This window comes from Hyalella azteca, unplaced genomic scaffold (assembly GCF_000764305.2).
Source record: "Hyalella azteca isolate HAZT.00-mixed unplaced genomic scaffold, Hazt_2.0.2 contig366, whole genome shotgun sequence".
Lineage (NCBI taxonomy): Eukaryota > Metazoa > Arthropoda > Malacostraca > Amphipoda > Hyalellidae > Hyalella > Hyalella azteca.
The window spans coordinates 51,355-67,819 of NW_025930719.1; the positions used below are offsets into that span (position 1 = coordinate 51,355).

At 39.7% G+C, this 16,465-nt stretch overlaps 1 protein-coding gene across 1 annotated transcript in view; it reads left to right on the top strand.

The window, feature by feature from the left end:
- The window catches only part of LOC108666634 (carboxy-terminal kinesin 2), a 14,041-nt gene extending 7,205 nt beyond the window's left edge, over positions 1-6,836 (top strand). The window contains exons 8-13 of the mRNA XM_047879512.1: positions 653-753; positions 1,586-1,771; positions 2,079-2,231; positions 3,291-3,456; positions 4,354-4,493; positions 5,124-6,836. Coding sequence (XP_047735468.1) covers positions 653-753; positions 1,586-1,771; positions 2,079-2,231; positions 3,291-3,456; positions 4,354-4,493; positions 5,124-5,324 — 947 coding nt within the window. The 3' untranslated portion in view covers positions 5,325-6,836. The remainder of the gene's footprint in view (positions 1-652; positions 754-1,585; positions 1,772-2,078; positions 2,232-3,290; positions 3,457-4,353; positions 4,494-5,123) is intronic.
- The last annotated feature ends 9,629 nt before the right edge of the window (positions 6,837-16,465 follow it).

Below are 16,465 nucleotides of genomic sequence, written 5' to 3' on the forward strand. Positions count from 1 at the left end.
CTGTCTTATGTGTGATGCAGGGGAGCTGTGCCTGTCTTATGTGTGATGCAGGAGAGCTGTGCCTGTCTTATGTGTGATGCAGGGGAGCTGTGCCTGTCTTATGTGTGATGCAGGGGAGCTGTGCCTGTCTTATGTGTGATGCAGGCTAGTCAAAAAACTTGTTGCCATTGTATGTTTATCTTGATAGTCAATATGGCCATTAAGATATAATCATTTATTTTTGTTGACGCAATATCTGCCGACGTCAACCATAATCCCCAGGCCATTAGCGACCAACAGTATTGACGACGGGTGTGATTAGGGGTACCTCTGCAGAAATAAGTTCATTATTCTATCGATTGGGGGTAAATATGGTTGCCAGATCTCTGGAAAGAAACACCATTACCAATGGGTAATGTATTTCTAGGTTGAGGTTTGAAACTTAAACTCGTTTATGTATCCATAGACAAAGAGTCGAATCGTGACTCATTGAATTTTTCACATAATGGCGACCCATTATTGTATAAGTGCCCTATTCACACTCTGATTCCTAAAGCCGCCCTCTCGATCCCCCCGTCGACAATTTACAAGGAACTTAAAAGTCGAGAATTTTCAATAATAAGGAACTTAAACGTCGAGAATTTACAATAACAATGAACTTCACCCCACACAGGAGCCGACAGCAGCTCGATGTCAGGGCTGCGGAGCCACGCCAGCGGCGCCGTCGAGTTCGCATACGACCGCGTCTTCGGGCCGAAACACACCCAAGCTGACGTGAGTTGCTCTCATTGTGAGCTTTGTATTTATTAAACCTGCTTGTTATTTGGCATACTGAATCTGTGCTTTATTTTTTAATTGTTGGTATAGTTAATAGACATGGATTTATGGCATTTTCCCAAACTCTGTAAAGAGTCGGGATCTTTTTAAAGGATCGCTTTCAATTAATGGATTATGTAGATATTTGTCATTATACTATATTTGTAAACAAAGGTTCACAAAGGTTTTAATCTCAAATATAACGTCTTTTAACGACTTTCACGAGGCCGTTATTAGATATGGAAAGTATTTCATATAAAATTTGGTTATAAAATATTTTGCATCACCAGTACTACAGTGGATGATTTAATAGCATCTCGAGACAAACACGGAGTCTGGGGTTCATATTTGAACGCTAATCCTCCAAGTAGATAACATGTTCCCATATTACTCATACCTTTTCCTTTACGCGAGTTGATGCGTGATGCCTGTATCTTGATAGCTAATCTCCCAATAATTTTTCTTTCTGTACTGATTAAAAATGGTAGCTTTTCTGCTATGTGGTTTGGCAGTGTCCATGTCTGGTGTTGTTTGCAACCATGCATCTTTGTGAACTTCATTTGCTACGACAGCTGATTAGCTGCACATTATCGGGCAGTCATAATGTTCTTAACAATATAATAGACCGATTTAAACATTCTCTCCTTTGGAGGGTTATTAACTATAACCATGAACATAACTGGGAAGAGTACAAATACAAATAATTAGCGTGTCATAGTTGTTGCAAGATCACGTGATTTAGTAGCTTTTGTTAGTAATCAGATGTCATTTATGTTATTTCTCCCATTAGGTATTTGAGGAAGTGTCTCAGTTAGTGCAGTCTACGCTGGACGGCTACAACGTCTGCGTGTTTGCATACGGGCAGACGGGCTCTGGCAAGACCTACACCATGGAGGGGGGCAGCGGTTCTGATGCTGGCATCATTCCACGCACCGTGGACCATATTTTTACGGAGATGACGCGGCTGGCAGAGCAGGTGACTTGTGATGCATGTTTTTACCAATAAGCAGCAGCATTGGAACTTCTGGTAAAGTTTCAACCAGGAACACTCGTCCCCACTGCTTTTGTTCAATTAATTTTCTTCTGAAATGTTACGTTACTAAAAAAATTTAATTTCGTCGTTATGTTACCTCAGAAGTATAATTGTCGGCAAACCCTTAACTTTTCAGCTGCTCACTGTAGACCATTTATGACCATTTCATGCTGATATACGTGTATGTGCATGAGGATTAAACAGAATCTCATCAAGTCTGGTTGAGTGCAATTTAATGCGCTTTCTGCAGGGCTGGGAGTATAAGATGGAGGTGAGCATCTTAGAAATCTACAACGAAGCTCTACGTGACTTGCTGGCCTCCCCTGCAGACGTGAAAAACCTCTCATATGAAATCAAACTGACTGACGCTCGCTCCGCCCACACCCACGTGACCAACCTCAGGGTGGGTGCCCCATTTTATTGCATAGAGCCGTGTGTGTACCCCACTGTGTGGTATAGAGCCGTGTGGGTACCCCACTGTGTGGCATAGAGCCGAGTGGGTACCCCACTGTGTGGCATAGCGCCGTGTGTGTTCCACTGTGTGGCATAGAGTACCCCACTGTGTGGCATAGAGCCGTGTGGGTACCCCACTGTGTGGCATAGAGCCGTGTGTGTACCCCACTTTAGGGCGAGTAACTGACCCACACTAACCACCAACTAACCATTCGTGACCGGGGGCCATACTTTCAAAAAAAGTTGAGAGATCGTAAGTTCATCAGCCAATCACTGCGGGCCTTTCAAGCAAAATCCACCAATAGTGGAAAAGAAAATAGAGCGTAAGTATTTACGTTCACTTAGCGAGTTCTGAAGGTATGGCTCCTGGACTTAGATCCGATGACGGATAATTTTGACAAAGGGTTGATACTCTGACTTTAACGACCAAGTTGCTCAATATTAAATTTATTTCTGCAACTATTAACTATGTTGGAGCTGAATCCAGTATTATTCTTAGAATAGTTTACTGCTAAAAGCTAGGAATTCTTCTAAACGCAATTTTAATTTCCAACTCGTATCAGCCTGGGCTGTGACTGCTGTAGCAGAGATGTTTTGTTGTATGAAAAGAATAAAAAGTGCCTCCTATTTGGACAGTATCTCCTCTCATTTCTGTGAGTGCGTGTATATACTCACCAAAATATTAAACCCACTCATTTCTGTGAGTGCGTGTATATACTGTCACTGTAGCGCAGTGGTTATAGGGCCGCTGTATGCGCAGTGACGACGGTAGAGCGGCATCGAGATGGAGGAGCTAGGCGTGGGTTCGAGCCCCGGGAAGTTCAGTTAAATTCTCGGTGTCGCTAGAGGACGGCGCATAGTCGCCGTCAAAAGGTGGTGCTTTCAGCATGGCCTTGGGTGTGTGTCCCTAAACACTCTGGGTATGTTACCTGGGGGGATCTTAGGGTCTCTCGCGATCTTAAGGTTTTTTATACTCAGCAAAATGTTAAAGTGTAGGTACTGCGAGCAGTTGGTGAGCGTGAGCAGTCCTGAGGAGATCTACGAGTTGCTGCAGCTGGCACAGAGTCACCGCGCCGTCGCCGCCACCAACATGAATGCCAGGAGCTCGCGGTCGCACTCGGTCTTCCGCCTCGCACTCTCTGGCACTCAGGCCTCGTCTGCCACTACTGTTCAAGGTACGCACGTCGCTGTGATGATAAATATTTTGTCTTAGGTATATTTTGCTGAATGTGATGCTAATTATTTTGTCTTAGGTATATTTTGCTGAATGTGATGCTAATTATTTTGTCTTAGGTATATTTTGCTAAATGTGATGCTAATTATTGGCATTACAATTTTTCGCTGTGATGCTAATTATTTTGTCTTAGGTATATTTTGCTGAATGTGATGCTAATTATTTTGTCTTAGGTATATTTTGCTGAATGTCATGCTAATTATTAGCATTACAGCTTTTTGCTGCGATGCTAATTATTTTGTCTTACGTATATTCTAATAAATGTGATGCTAATTATTGGCCAAGTATTTTTTTTTGCACTGTTATGCCAGGTATTAAGTGTGGTGGCACTTTGCTGCACAATATTTCATTCAACTTATAAAAATTATGTCTAGCTGCTCGATATTTTTTGTTGCTAGATATTGTTTGTCGCACTGTGGTGCTGGGTATAATGTAGTGTGTTGTATTGTGGTACTAGGTATAGAGTGTTGTATTGTGGTGCTAGGTATAGGTAGTGTGTTGTATTGTGGTGCTAGGTATAGGTAGTGTGTTGTACTGTGGTGCTAAGTGTAGTGTGTTGTATTTTGGTGCTAGGTATAGTGTGTTGTACTGTGGTGCTAGGTATAGTTTGTTGTACCTACTGTGGTGCTAGGTATAGTGTGTTGTACTCTGGTGCTAGCATAGCGTGTTGTACTTTGTTCCCGGATGTTGGGTGATGCGCTGTGATGCAAGTTATTGTGATATGAAGTATTGTGTGTGGTAACATACGAAGACGCTGATATGAGTGACAGCAAAATACGCAGTGGCATCCACACAAAGCATGTCATATCTGAAATATTCACCCAGCTTCCTGTTGCAGGGAGTCTGAGTTTGGTAGACCTGGCTGGGTCTGAGCGGCTGAAGGAGTCAGGGTCTCAAGGGGCCCGCCTCACGGAGACGCAGAACATCAACCGCAGCCTCAGCAACCTTGGCAACGTCATCATGGCCATTGCCCAGAAAGTATGTTTAGTGCTTTTGTTGCACACTCACAAAACGAATTGGTCATATTGTCCAAATAGTGTCCAACTTTCTTACTCACAACACGAGTAGAGAGCTGACGTGTAGAAGGGAAACGTCCGTTTGCCGGGCCAAGCGGGGTCATTCTGATACAAGTGATGAAGTGCATTTATATTTGGATAATGCCCTGTATAATTTCTGTCGTGCATGCACGTATATTGTATATAATTGAATTATCCTGTAGATGTAATGCTATGAATTTAAAGTGAAGCCGATATTAATTATATTTCCGTTGAGTCTCGAGACGAACACGTTCTCACACTTAATGTTATGGCATCCGTTGTCATTTGTGCCATTCAACTGAGATCTAAGTACACCTACTTATCATATCTCATTCTTTTCCTTGGTTCAACTCAATAGTTAGTTCGGCAAATAATACAAAAATTCTATTGGGTGATGCATCTATTTTTATATGTAAGCCTACAGTGTCCCCACCTCACCCCGACGGATGTAGTGGGGGACACGTGTACAACACACGTTATAATAATATACGTGTGTTGTACAGCATTAGAGTAATTGTCTAATATTCGTGTCTTATCTCACAGCAAACAATATTCGTGTCTTATCTCACAGCAAAGTCACGTGCCGTACAGAAATTCCAAGTTGACGCACCTGCTTCAGGCGTCACTGGGCGGCAACTCAAAGACATTGATGCTGGTAAACGTGAGCCCCCTGGACGCGTGTATCAACGAAACGCTCAACTCGTTGAGATTTGCGGCCAAAGTGAACGCATGCCACATCGGCACGGCCTCTAAAATGGCTAAAAAAGTGTAATATAACTTTTTTTGTATATAATAACTTTTGAAATGGCCATCATGTTATGTATTATATATTTCGCTTTTTCTGAGCTGAAGTGGTGGTGGAGTGAATGTTTTATTAATCTGCTTTGCATTTTCGATGATTTGCTTGTCGTTTTAAATTCTTATTTCATCTGCGATTAGGAAATAATCCTCGGTGTGATATTTGATATCACACCGTTATTTTGATAACTTTTTCATAAAGATATAAAAATTTAATGTTTTTGAATTAGGGTACTGCAAACTTGTATTTTCTACCTATGCTACTGCTTCGATGGTCAAATTTCTTGTATTGCATATGCCATGAATTGACATGTAGAAAAAGGCAAGACGCTTCACTTGAAACCTAAGGGCTTGATTTTCATTTGATGTTCGCTTGTATAATTATTGTTTATAGTGCAGGCGCACAATTAAACTTATGTAATCTTTATTTTATGCGCATCTTAGCGCCACGATTTGAGCCCATCATGATCCTACGGGGCGGAAAACCTGATGAATATTAGAAATATTATACCTTAATTCAGGTCTGAAGACTAACAAACTAGCTTAGTCGCTCGGGCGACTTTTCTGTTTTCATTGCTCAAGCCTTGCATGCTATTGAGAAAACCTATTTATATACTTTTTCAAAAGTCTTTGCAATCATTGACTTTACACGAACTCTTATCATCCAAAACATCATTAAACTTCTTCGTCTCATCATCATTGACTTTACACGAACTCCTATCATACTTAAACTTCGCCTCTTCCGTCTTCTACTATCATCCAAATCATCATTACACTTCGACTCATCCTTCTACTACTATCATCCAAGTCGTCATTAAATTTATTCGTCTCTTCCTCCTTCTATCATTAAGTCATCATCATACTTCTTCGCCTCTTTCTTCTCGGAAGTGCAATAGGCCAACAGTGTAATTTTCTCGAGTTGTTGAAGCGTCAATTAACGATTTTTTCTAATGTTAACCTGGGCCATAATTAAGCCTGGTACTTGGTGACAGTTTCAACCAAACTGGTTACGGTATTAGCATTTGTTCCTCCATTGGCGTTCTTCTTCCATCTTCTCCTACACTGAATTTTTTTTTCTCTTTCTCTTCCTGCCATTGTATAAAGAATATTCGACCGTACGTTATTCTTAGTCTAGCGACTAATTAGTGTGGATAATGTGTATTTCCATCCCCGTGTACTTCTAAAGGACGCACGATTTAAGACAAGCGGTGCCAGGTTTTTAATCTCTTGAACCTGCTTGAACCTTCCCTATTATTTGTGTTATTTTTTTCATAATGAAAATTTTTTATATGGCATTATAATTTTAGCTTCAATTTTAAGGTTTGTTTTTAGGTTAAGGGCTGCAGTAGGGTATTCTATTTTCAGGGCAGTAATAATTTTTTTTATTTATATTCGTATATATGCAGCGAAAAAGTATCACGTCGCTGATTGGTACCTAGGTAATTGTAGCTGTCTGTACAAAGTAAAGATTTATAGTTAAATGGAATCAATCATTATTTTGCCCTCAGATAGCTCGAAGTATTTTGATTGAATAATTCATATAAATTCTTCAATTGTTAAGCGGCTGCGTTGTCAAGGCTTTGTGCAGCAAAGGCTTGAAGGAAATTATTTAAGAAAGTAGATAAATCGAAATGAAGTCGCCGGTACTGTAGCCAGTTCAATGCTGCAGCCTACAGCAGGTGGCTGTAGCGTGGCTTCTCCATTGCAGTTGAATTAATTCCTCGTGAACTGGATTGACAAGAGGGAAGCTTGTACTTACATGCCTGATAGTCCATAGCAAAATGAATGGTTTAAACTTAAGTAGCGAAGGAAAGTAAATAAGAGGCGTTGAGCGTCAGGCTTATTTATTATGGAAGGATGAGGCACGAAAAAGTCAAACCCTGGACTAAATTCATCGAATAAAATATCGAAGCTTCAGATCATAAGTTTTGCCGTAGTAGGTGATTGATCAAAGACCATGTGAGTCTATTGAAAGTCTCATGATGACAAAGGGGCTTACTTAGACGAACAAACTTAACACAAACATATTCTGCGAGAGAACACTTCTAACATGAGACACATTAATACACTTGCAGTTAAGGAAACAACCTCTGGACGCACAACAGCGTCCCGCGACTCCATTGTTCGCTAGTTGCCGGCAGCTTAATATAAGTCACCTCAGGACCTCGCTTTCCTTCCTATGTTTCGAGTTGAGGGCAAATTTATCATTAGACAACTGCGGCTACACTCGCAAGTTACTGTGGTGGTCGTAAGTTCTACGGCGGTGGTCGTAGGTTCTACGGCGGTGGTCGTAGGTTCTACGGCGGTTGAGTTTAACTTCGGTTTCTGGATGGCAATTGGCTGATCTGTCATGGTGTAATTTTGATAAGCATCTTCCCTATTATTATATTTCTATTGACATTTCACCTACTATGGAGGATGATAACATAAATATCTAAAAGTTGCAGTCGTATGCTCATAATGTAAGACATCACCGTAATTTACGACCACCGCAACAACTTGCAAGTGGGGCCGCAGTTCACTGGCGTGCAGGTCTAGAAATAGTAAGGCATTAATAGTTCCTTGAAACGCCAAGTTTACTTTTAGAAGAAAGAATCTTGTAGTCGTCCTCGTCGTCTCGCTTTTGATTTGGAATGGCTGACGATGATGGATCTTAATAACGTTAATTATTCAACAACTTTTATTTTGTATATAGTATATACAATAACAGGCATTCATTATAAAGATAAATGGATAAAGCCTCACTAGAATGAGACTCTATATTTCTACTTATATGTCGGAAAGAAGGAGCAAATCCGCAGGAGCGATGGCATGTCTAGAAGTTAGCGAATGCATGTCAAAATTTGACGAATTACGAAACTGAGAAGTAGAGAAAACGAGACCGAAACGCAAGTTTGAGTTGACTTCCCGGAGCAGCAGCGATTTGGAACGAGCTGTGCCAAGGCGAGTCTCGAGAATGAGGGCAGTCAAGTTAAATTACACATCCGGTACTCTGAGAGATGACGGAGCGTAAGAATTGTTTGAAAAAAAGGCTCACTGGATAGGCGGGACTCGTTGGAACTTCCCGGCTGTGCTTCCTGACGACGTACAGGCTGACTTGAAGGACGATCGGGGGTAGGGGGCTCGGAAATCATAAAATCAATGAGTGATGCAAAGGTCCCGTATTTGGGCTAGGGACAGTAAACGGCCTACGCTTTTAGTTAAGGGCTTCAAACGTCAGTTTCGGGTGACTAGGAACCGAAGCATTCAGACACCTGAATACTTCGTGATGTATGTGCTCGTGTTGAATCGGACAGTACACCTCAATTGACAAAAGAGAAACAAAACGTATTTTTCAATTGAATAAGACAATATTCCATGAAAATATGATCGTCACCCTGGAAATGAGAGCGCGCGTTTGTTATGCGGTCAGCATAGCATTAAAGTGTGGCAAGAGACAGCCAGGAGCGCTCTAGCGGGTAACCGCCTACGCCGCGTTCACCACCGCAACGATCAAGAGGAAGAAAGTTCATGGTAAGCGCGGCAGCAAGAGCACCACCGCAGCTATAGAGAAGAAGTAACGGTACGGAGCTAAAGAGCAGAGCTTCTATTTCTTTCTATGTTGAAGCAGCGGAATAGAAGGAGTAGAAATAGTTCCTTACGAAGCTTTCAGCATGCCAGCTTCTACCGTTTTTTCAAATGACTCGTAGTAGGTTAACATGCTTTTCATGATACAAGTCACCACTCATATAATACTGATAAAGGTTTTTCGAATTATATGGTTTTGGATTTTAGTAAACTCGAAGAAAAATATGTTATCTCGAAGATTAGCAAAGCTTGTCTCATTACGCGGCAAGAACACGACCCAAGAAACGGGAGCAGAGCGAGACCGCAGGTAAACACTCGTTGGCAACTTTGCAATGCCAGACAGCGGGCACTCGGTGAGGAGTTCGCGACAAGGCAAGAGTATCAGATAAGCACAAACGAAACGTCGAATAAGGACTTTCCTTGCATTCCAGCGACAAATTCAATGAACATATCCATGTAAAAGTTAACCAAGTTTCAGCATCAATAGGATGAATTTGATGTGAAGACAAAACGCTCTCTTTTTCCCGACAATCCGAAACGCGATGTCATCAAGCGAAAGATTAAATTAAAGTGCTGGATAATGAATTTCATTCAAATTTATTCGATGTTATGAAAAGTACTAATTATTGCTCGAGAATTTATTCGTTGTGCAAGTATGAGGCTTGGTTACTGTGCCGAACGATGTTGAAGCAGAGAAAGAATTTTCGATACGTAGCACATGAAAACAAGCAGTTATCTCTCAAATAGTTTTATGGCTAAATTATTTTGAAGTGATTCCAAGCTCGATACCGACAAACTGGAATTTCAACATATCGGTTACATAAATGATGATTGACTGAATGATGTCCGTAAATGTTTGGTAGAATTTTTTGTAACAGAAAGGTAAACTGGCAGATCATCGTGATGTTTATACGAGCAATATGAAAGATCGTCCGTCGAAGTAAAGAGAAAAGTAGAAGTAGACTATGAGGGAATGCACGAGGGCTCCCGAGGAAATATAGTCTTCTTCTGCAGTGTAGAATTGTGAATTATTTCCATGCGTTGCAGGACATCATCGAGTTCGAATTGGCAAAGGACTTGAAGTTTCTTCAGACGAGCGTAAACTTTGTTAAGTTCGAAAGTTCTTGGCGCAGGCAGTAATTGGCTGATGATAATTCGCAAAATAATTGGCAAAAATGGTGAATCTCTGCAAATTTTGAGTATAACGCTTTAGGCCGAAACAACCAGCCTTCAAGCGTTGGCTACGATGACCATTTTTTCGAATGCGAACTTGAAGCTTGTAAAAAATTCGATCTAATGAGTAATTCGTAATATTTCATGCGGAACATCAAGTTTCCTCGAACTTCAAACTATGAGCCTGAAAAATCACATGAATTAGTTACAGAATAATGAGTTAAATGCCTACCTATAGGTCAGCAGCGCGCCAGAAGATTTCCTTCGTCGTTGCCAAGTCTCGCGCTGTCCTATGGTCGAGTTCGGCTTTCCAAAGTTTTCATGCAGCAACAAGAAAAATAATCTAAGATTCTCAAACCGTCAACAATAAACAGGCTTAATGTAAAACAAACAATCAGACCATTATTTACATAATATATACACTTTAAAAAGGAACATATAAAAATTGAGACATTCTTTCTCTGCACGCTACGGGGAGGTGCACGTTTCCAGAAAACTCCTGAGTGTTGTTGAGTGTTGTTCAAAGATTATCGGTCACTCAAGCCTATGCTATTTGTATCTTGAGTTACTCCGAGAGATGATGTAAGCAATCAACACAGATAGAGTTATATATTGCACAGGAAATGAGTTGAGAAGACGTGGCCAGCTCACTCGTGATATCAAGAGCTGCTGGGCAGATCTTTAACTGTAGAGAAGTGCACTCCCGTCACAGAATCTAGTCGTATAACGTGACTATTTGTCACGGAACTATCACACACTTGATACACTGAAGGATACCTATAGGTACAGGAGTGTCACACTAACATAAAGCTACCGACCAAGCAGGTAACGAGGAAACACTGAAGGCGACATACCGGTGAGATGAGGGCAAAGATATGCGAATTGAAAAAGCTAATGCCCGAGCTTCAACCAAGTTCTAGAAGGCAACAGGTTGCTAACCAGACTTATTCATACTGAGTAAAATATCCACTCAACTTAGATGCCAAATTAGCTGCAAACAAATGAGCGCACAAGAATTACATTAAGTACCCTGTTTGAGTCTCCTTAGTAACAACCACTATGTACTTGACTTGGTCGCAAGCCTAACGCGTGCTGAGTCCAGATGTCAACATGAGTACATGAGATGTCAACAAATGTACTCTCCTAAGTCCAGATGTCAACATGAGTACATGAGATGTCAACAAATGTACTCTCCTAAGTCCAGATGTCAACATGAGTACATGCGATGTCAACAAATGTACTCTCCTAAGTCCAGATGTCAACATGAGTACATGAGATGTCAACAAATGTACTCTTCTAAGTCCATATGTCAACATGAGTACATGAGATGTCAATAAATGTACTCTCCTAAGTCCAGATGTCAACATGAGTACATTTCTGAAGTGATGCACTCGGAAGAAAATTCACTGCATGAATTAGGCAACATTTTGCGAGTACTCGAGTGCGGAGCTGTAAATTCTAATTGAGGGAACTCGTTGAAACATGAATGAAGCATTTAACTCAACGTGCTGTGAATATAAGCAAATGAAAGTTAACAGATTTTGGATGAAGCTTCATTCATGGGAGGTTAGCTTTTCTAACCACAATTATTAAACGTTAATTTATAATAGTGAAATCTCAATGAAAATATGGCTAAAAAAATCATTGAAAGCTCAAAAAAAGCCTTTTATAAAGTTTTAATATAAAAGCTGTAACAAATTATTTTAGCAATTACAAAAATTCATATAAACTGGCGAGAATATAAATTGAACAAACCAGAAAATAATTTTATTTTCAACACTTTTCTTTATATTTTTCGACAAAAAAATGATTGCACGAGGAAAATTTGGGCTGTCCCAGCATTTCAGCAGGCGAGACTCGTTCTGTCCCGCGTCTGCGGTAGCACCACACAATTCAAGTGGCAACCACATTTCAATTACTATGTATTACCCAAAGTCATGTCTCTGCTGTATTATTTAATGTGTTAAAGCGCGAAGAGAACAAATCGATGCACCAATAAATAAACAACTTCGGAAATAAATATAAATAAACTAATGCCTGTTAGTTTTTGTCAAGGATTTCAGTGCTTTTGTCGATGCAGTAAAATTTATAGCGATTTGCGAGGCGATTTTTCTTTGAAAAATGCACGGAATAAATTAAAGTTGAATATAATTATGCTGGAGCTCTGCTATTGTTGTTAAAATCCTAATCATGATATAAAAGTTGGAAAAATTGGAATTTAAACTTAAAAGTTATTTGTAATCGATTGATTAATGGTAAAGCGATAATTTCCTTTAAAAACACACATATGTACAAGATTTTCTGACACTTATGAGGAGCAATATTTTGAAATAACATATATTTGTCTAATACTGATGATGTAACACCCAAGAGTTCTACACAATAGAACAAAGTTATAGTTTAATCTTCATTTTTAAACTTTTAAATATTTTAACGACCTAAATATCTTGTTTTCTCTTCTCGGAATCTTGCGTAATTTCGCCATGCACCCACGACATTTCCCCGACCTATGCATCTAATGCACTCGGTTGTACGCCACGCAGTTCGAACGACGCGACATTGCATTGGTGTACGAAAAATTCTTAATTAAAATGCTTGGTTATTCGTTCGTTCCGAACCCTACTTTTCGTGAGCTTAAAGCAAGAATGTGAACGTTGAAAGGATTTGCGTTAGTCGGCTACACGAATTTCTCTTGTACATGCCGGCCACTAATGAGTGGATTAACTTAACTAGAATGAAAATTAATGGATTGAATGGGAACTAAAAGTGACAGTTAGCCAGCAGTTTACTGTCGGTAGTAAGGTAGACTTTGTCGTAAGTGAGACTACTTAGAGTTAGTCATTAAGGTTAGCAATTTCGCCCAATTACGTAGCGCTACAACTTCAATTTTCATGCAGGTTTTTAACAAGTCTGTAATTTTCAAGCTCAATATTCCTCTTGGTTCGGAGCTTCCAAAGATTTCAATGTATTTTCAATTACAGTTTTTGGGAGCAAAAGAATGAGGCGGATAAACAAAAACGAAAAACTGGCTAACGAGAGGGCAACTAATACAAGTGCGAACTGTTCAGAACATGAATGACCCGGAAATAAGCGACGTTACGTCAGTAAACGAATAAAAAACATAAGGGCAACTCAGGAATCTTGACATGGTGAAATACTTGGACATAGACATAATCCTGACATGGTGATATTACAAATCTAAAAACTCAATCAACAGGTCAAGGTAGGGGGGGGGGGGGGGGGTGAATGAGCTCTGAGAAGTAGAGCACGTTATACAAACACGAAATGCCGGTACAAAATAATAAGAATTCATTTACTTCGATTAAAGTACCTTGGTTCACGCTTAGCCAAACTCACCAGGCATCTCACGTTGGAATAACGTCGATTACAGGTTGTACATAAAAAACCGTAATCAACGATGTTTCAACGTTTTTTGTCTGGAGGGAACTTTGCGATGAGAGCTCCACCATACCATATCAGTCCCCACATCGCAAGGCTTCAACGTACTATCAAACACAACTAACTTCAGCAAGTATATTGATTTCAATTTAATTTTATAAATTTCTTATGAAAATGTTACAGAAATTCCGATAAATAACTTCCAACAGAGCAAGCTTTATTTAACATCTCTTATAATGTTTATTTGAATCCAATGCAGGAAAATAAAGCCTATTACATCCTCTATAATTTTCAGCGTTAAATATTCTATAAGAGTTGATACCTTTTGAGAGACCCTTGTTTATAATCCTATGTTTGTTTCCATATAAGACTTGCTTTTGTTACATTATCAATATATTACATCTGATATTTTTCTATTAATAATAATAACCATAATAATGTTATCAAAAACGAAGTATAGCTTACCTAATACCACAAGGTTAATCACTATTAGGTGACGTGGGTATTTTCGTATCATTATGTCATCTAAAATGATATATTTTGAATACAGTCGAGGTATATAATATATCATAATCAATGACGGTAACACACAAAAATGGTCAAAGGTTATTACGTCTATGGTAGCATACTAGTTGAGAAGGTTAGGGCAGAAATCAACCTCCGACGAATAGGTCTTATTGCTGATAATCTTCCAGTGACCTATTCCTACTGTTCAGGTAAAACATGGAATGATGCAAGGAAGGAAAACGAGTTTAGTGAGAAGGATGAGAATTAGTCTTCTCATAGAGAAATAGTTGAATACATGAATGCTTATCAACAGTCCCTGACGAAGCCTTTTGAAGTCCGACGACGTTATTCAATTCCAAAAAGTCTTGATCCAAAACGTAGCTTTAGTTGTAGCGATTATAATTCGTATTAAACTCACGATAATAGTTTGGCTTTAGTGAGACAACCTGCCACTTCTAAACAATAAAACTGAACTGCACTGTTGATCCCAAGGAACGATTTGGCTAAATGTTGTTACGTGAAATGGTCATTCGATCTCGAATTTAGATCTGAGAGTGCTTCTGTTTTTTTTTTAATTTACGGGTTAATTTGTTGAAGCTTAATTTTTTGTATTAACCGGGACGGCAAATTTCCTTCTAAATTTGTGAAAAAATCTATAGAGAAAGTTAGATGGGCAATGGCACTTCAACTTGAGTAACCTAGGGGGAGCCAGAGCGGGGCACCAGCTATCAAGGGTCACTTGGGCAACATAACTAAAGCCTCCAATAATGTACAGAGCTTAAGAAATGCCGGAAAAGGCACTGAAAAGGAAAAGAGGTTCAAATCAAAATATAATTATTAGTGAACAGGAGAGGCAAGAGTTCAGACACATGTTCCTTAAAATAATTTTGGACACGGAGGTAAACCTAACCCGCTCAGCAGGGTCGAAAACATGCGTTTCGAGATTGGTTCTTCTTGTTTGTAAGACCGTGACATTTTTTGGCATGTTCACTCACAAGTTTGCACTAAACGTGTCTAGATCACACACTGCTTTTATATTTCATAGAAAATGGGAGCACTTCATTTAGACACTTAAAGAGATACTACGGTAATTCAGGAGAAGGAATATCACAAAGAACAACTCTAGGTAGCACCGAACTTCCGACCATCCACTGACCACTGGAGCTCCACGGCCTTCAACAATGAGCCACAATGTCTGCTTTTTCTTTTGTTATCGGACATTTACACGATTATTTTTCCATGTTGATCACTGAAACGATAATAAACAGCTGTAGCAGTTGCCAGGAGACTGAAGAGGTCATGTCACGAGGGAGATGTGCATCTAAGAGGGTCTAAATAGTGAGTCAGAGCCAAAACTACGAGGCCGCCTAGCAAATTTGGTTCGTTTTCGAGGCGCTGCGACTGAAGGTAGACAGCAGCGCACAGGACGGAACTTTGTTGAGGGAATTTTTCCTTCATCGATGTCACTTTGATTCAATTATGAAAGACTGCCAGAAAATGGCGATTGTTTGATGTAATGACTTTAGGAACAAACTCAATTAATATTTGATTTAGTCAACAAGAAATTCAAAATTAAATCTGAAGAAAGCAAGTTACTTGAAGTCACAAAACAAATAAAATCCATTCTCGACCTTTATACAATATTTTTTCGTGAAATCTGAGTGATACAAAATAGAATTAAAATTACTTGCCAATATTAAATGCTATGATGGAAATTTCCATACCAGGAAATTTCATAGAAATAGACCACCATATCAAATATTCAACACCGAATTTTGAGGTGATACATGACGTCTGTTTAATGAGCGTTTAATCGATGTTCCAAGCTCAGAGTTGAACCATAATTGTTGTTGAATGCTAGCAGGAGTGTTGAATGCTAGCAGGAGTGTTGAATGCTAGCAGGAGTGTTGAATGCTAGCCGGAGTGTTGAATGCTAGCAGGAGTGTTGAATGCTAGTAGGAGTGTTGAATGCTCGCCGGAACTGTTGAATGCGGCTAAGAGCTGTTGAATGCGGCTAAGAGCTGTTGAACGCGAGTAAGAGCTGTTGAATGCTCGCAGAAGCTGTTGAATGCGGGCAGGAGCTGTTCAATGCGTGCAGGAGCTGTTGAATGCGTACAGGAGCTGTTGAATGCTTGCAGTTTCAATGTATCAACGGGTTTGTTGGCTCATTAGCAGCTCTGCGGGAGCTTCACGCTGAGATCTGATCATTGAAAGACCAAGGCAGAAAATAAAATTACTCAAATAATTTAACAATTTTCAAATTGAATTCAGCCATGTGGAACAAACTGAATGAGAAACTGTTGAACGAACTAAATTGTAACCCACAAATTCAAATTCTTTACCGAGCTGAATTAAAAATTATTGAACAAGTCGAATTAAAAAAGCTTAATCAAGTTGAATCAAAATGTTGAACAAGTTGAATTTAAAAATGTTCACCAAATTGAATTTAAAATGTTGAACAATTTTCCA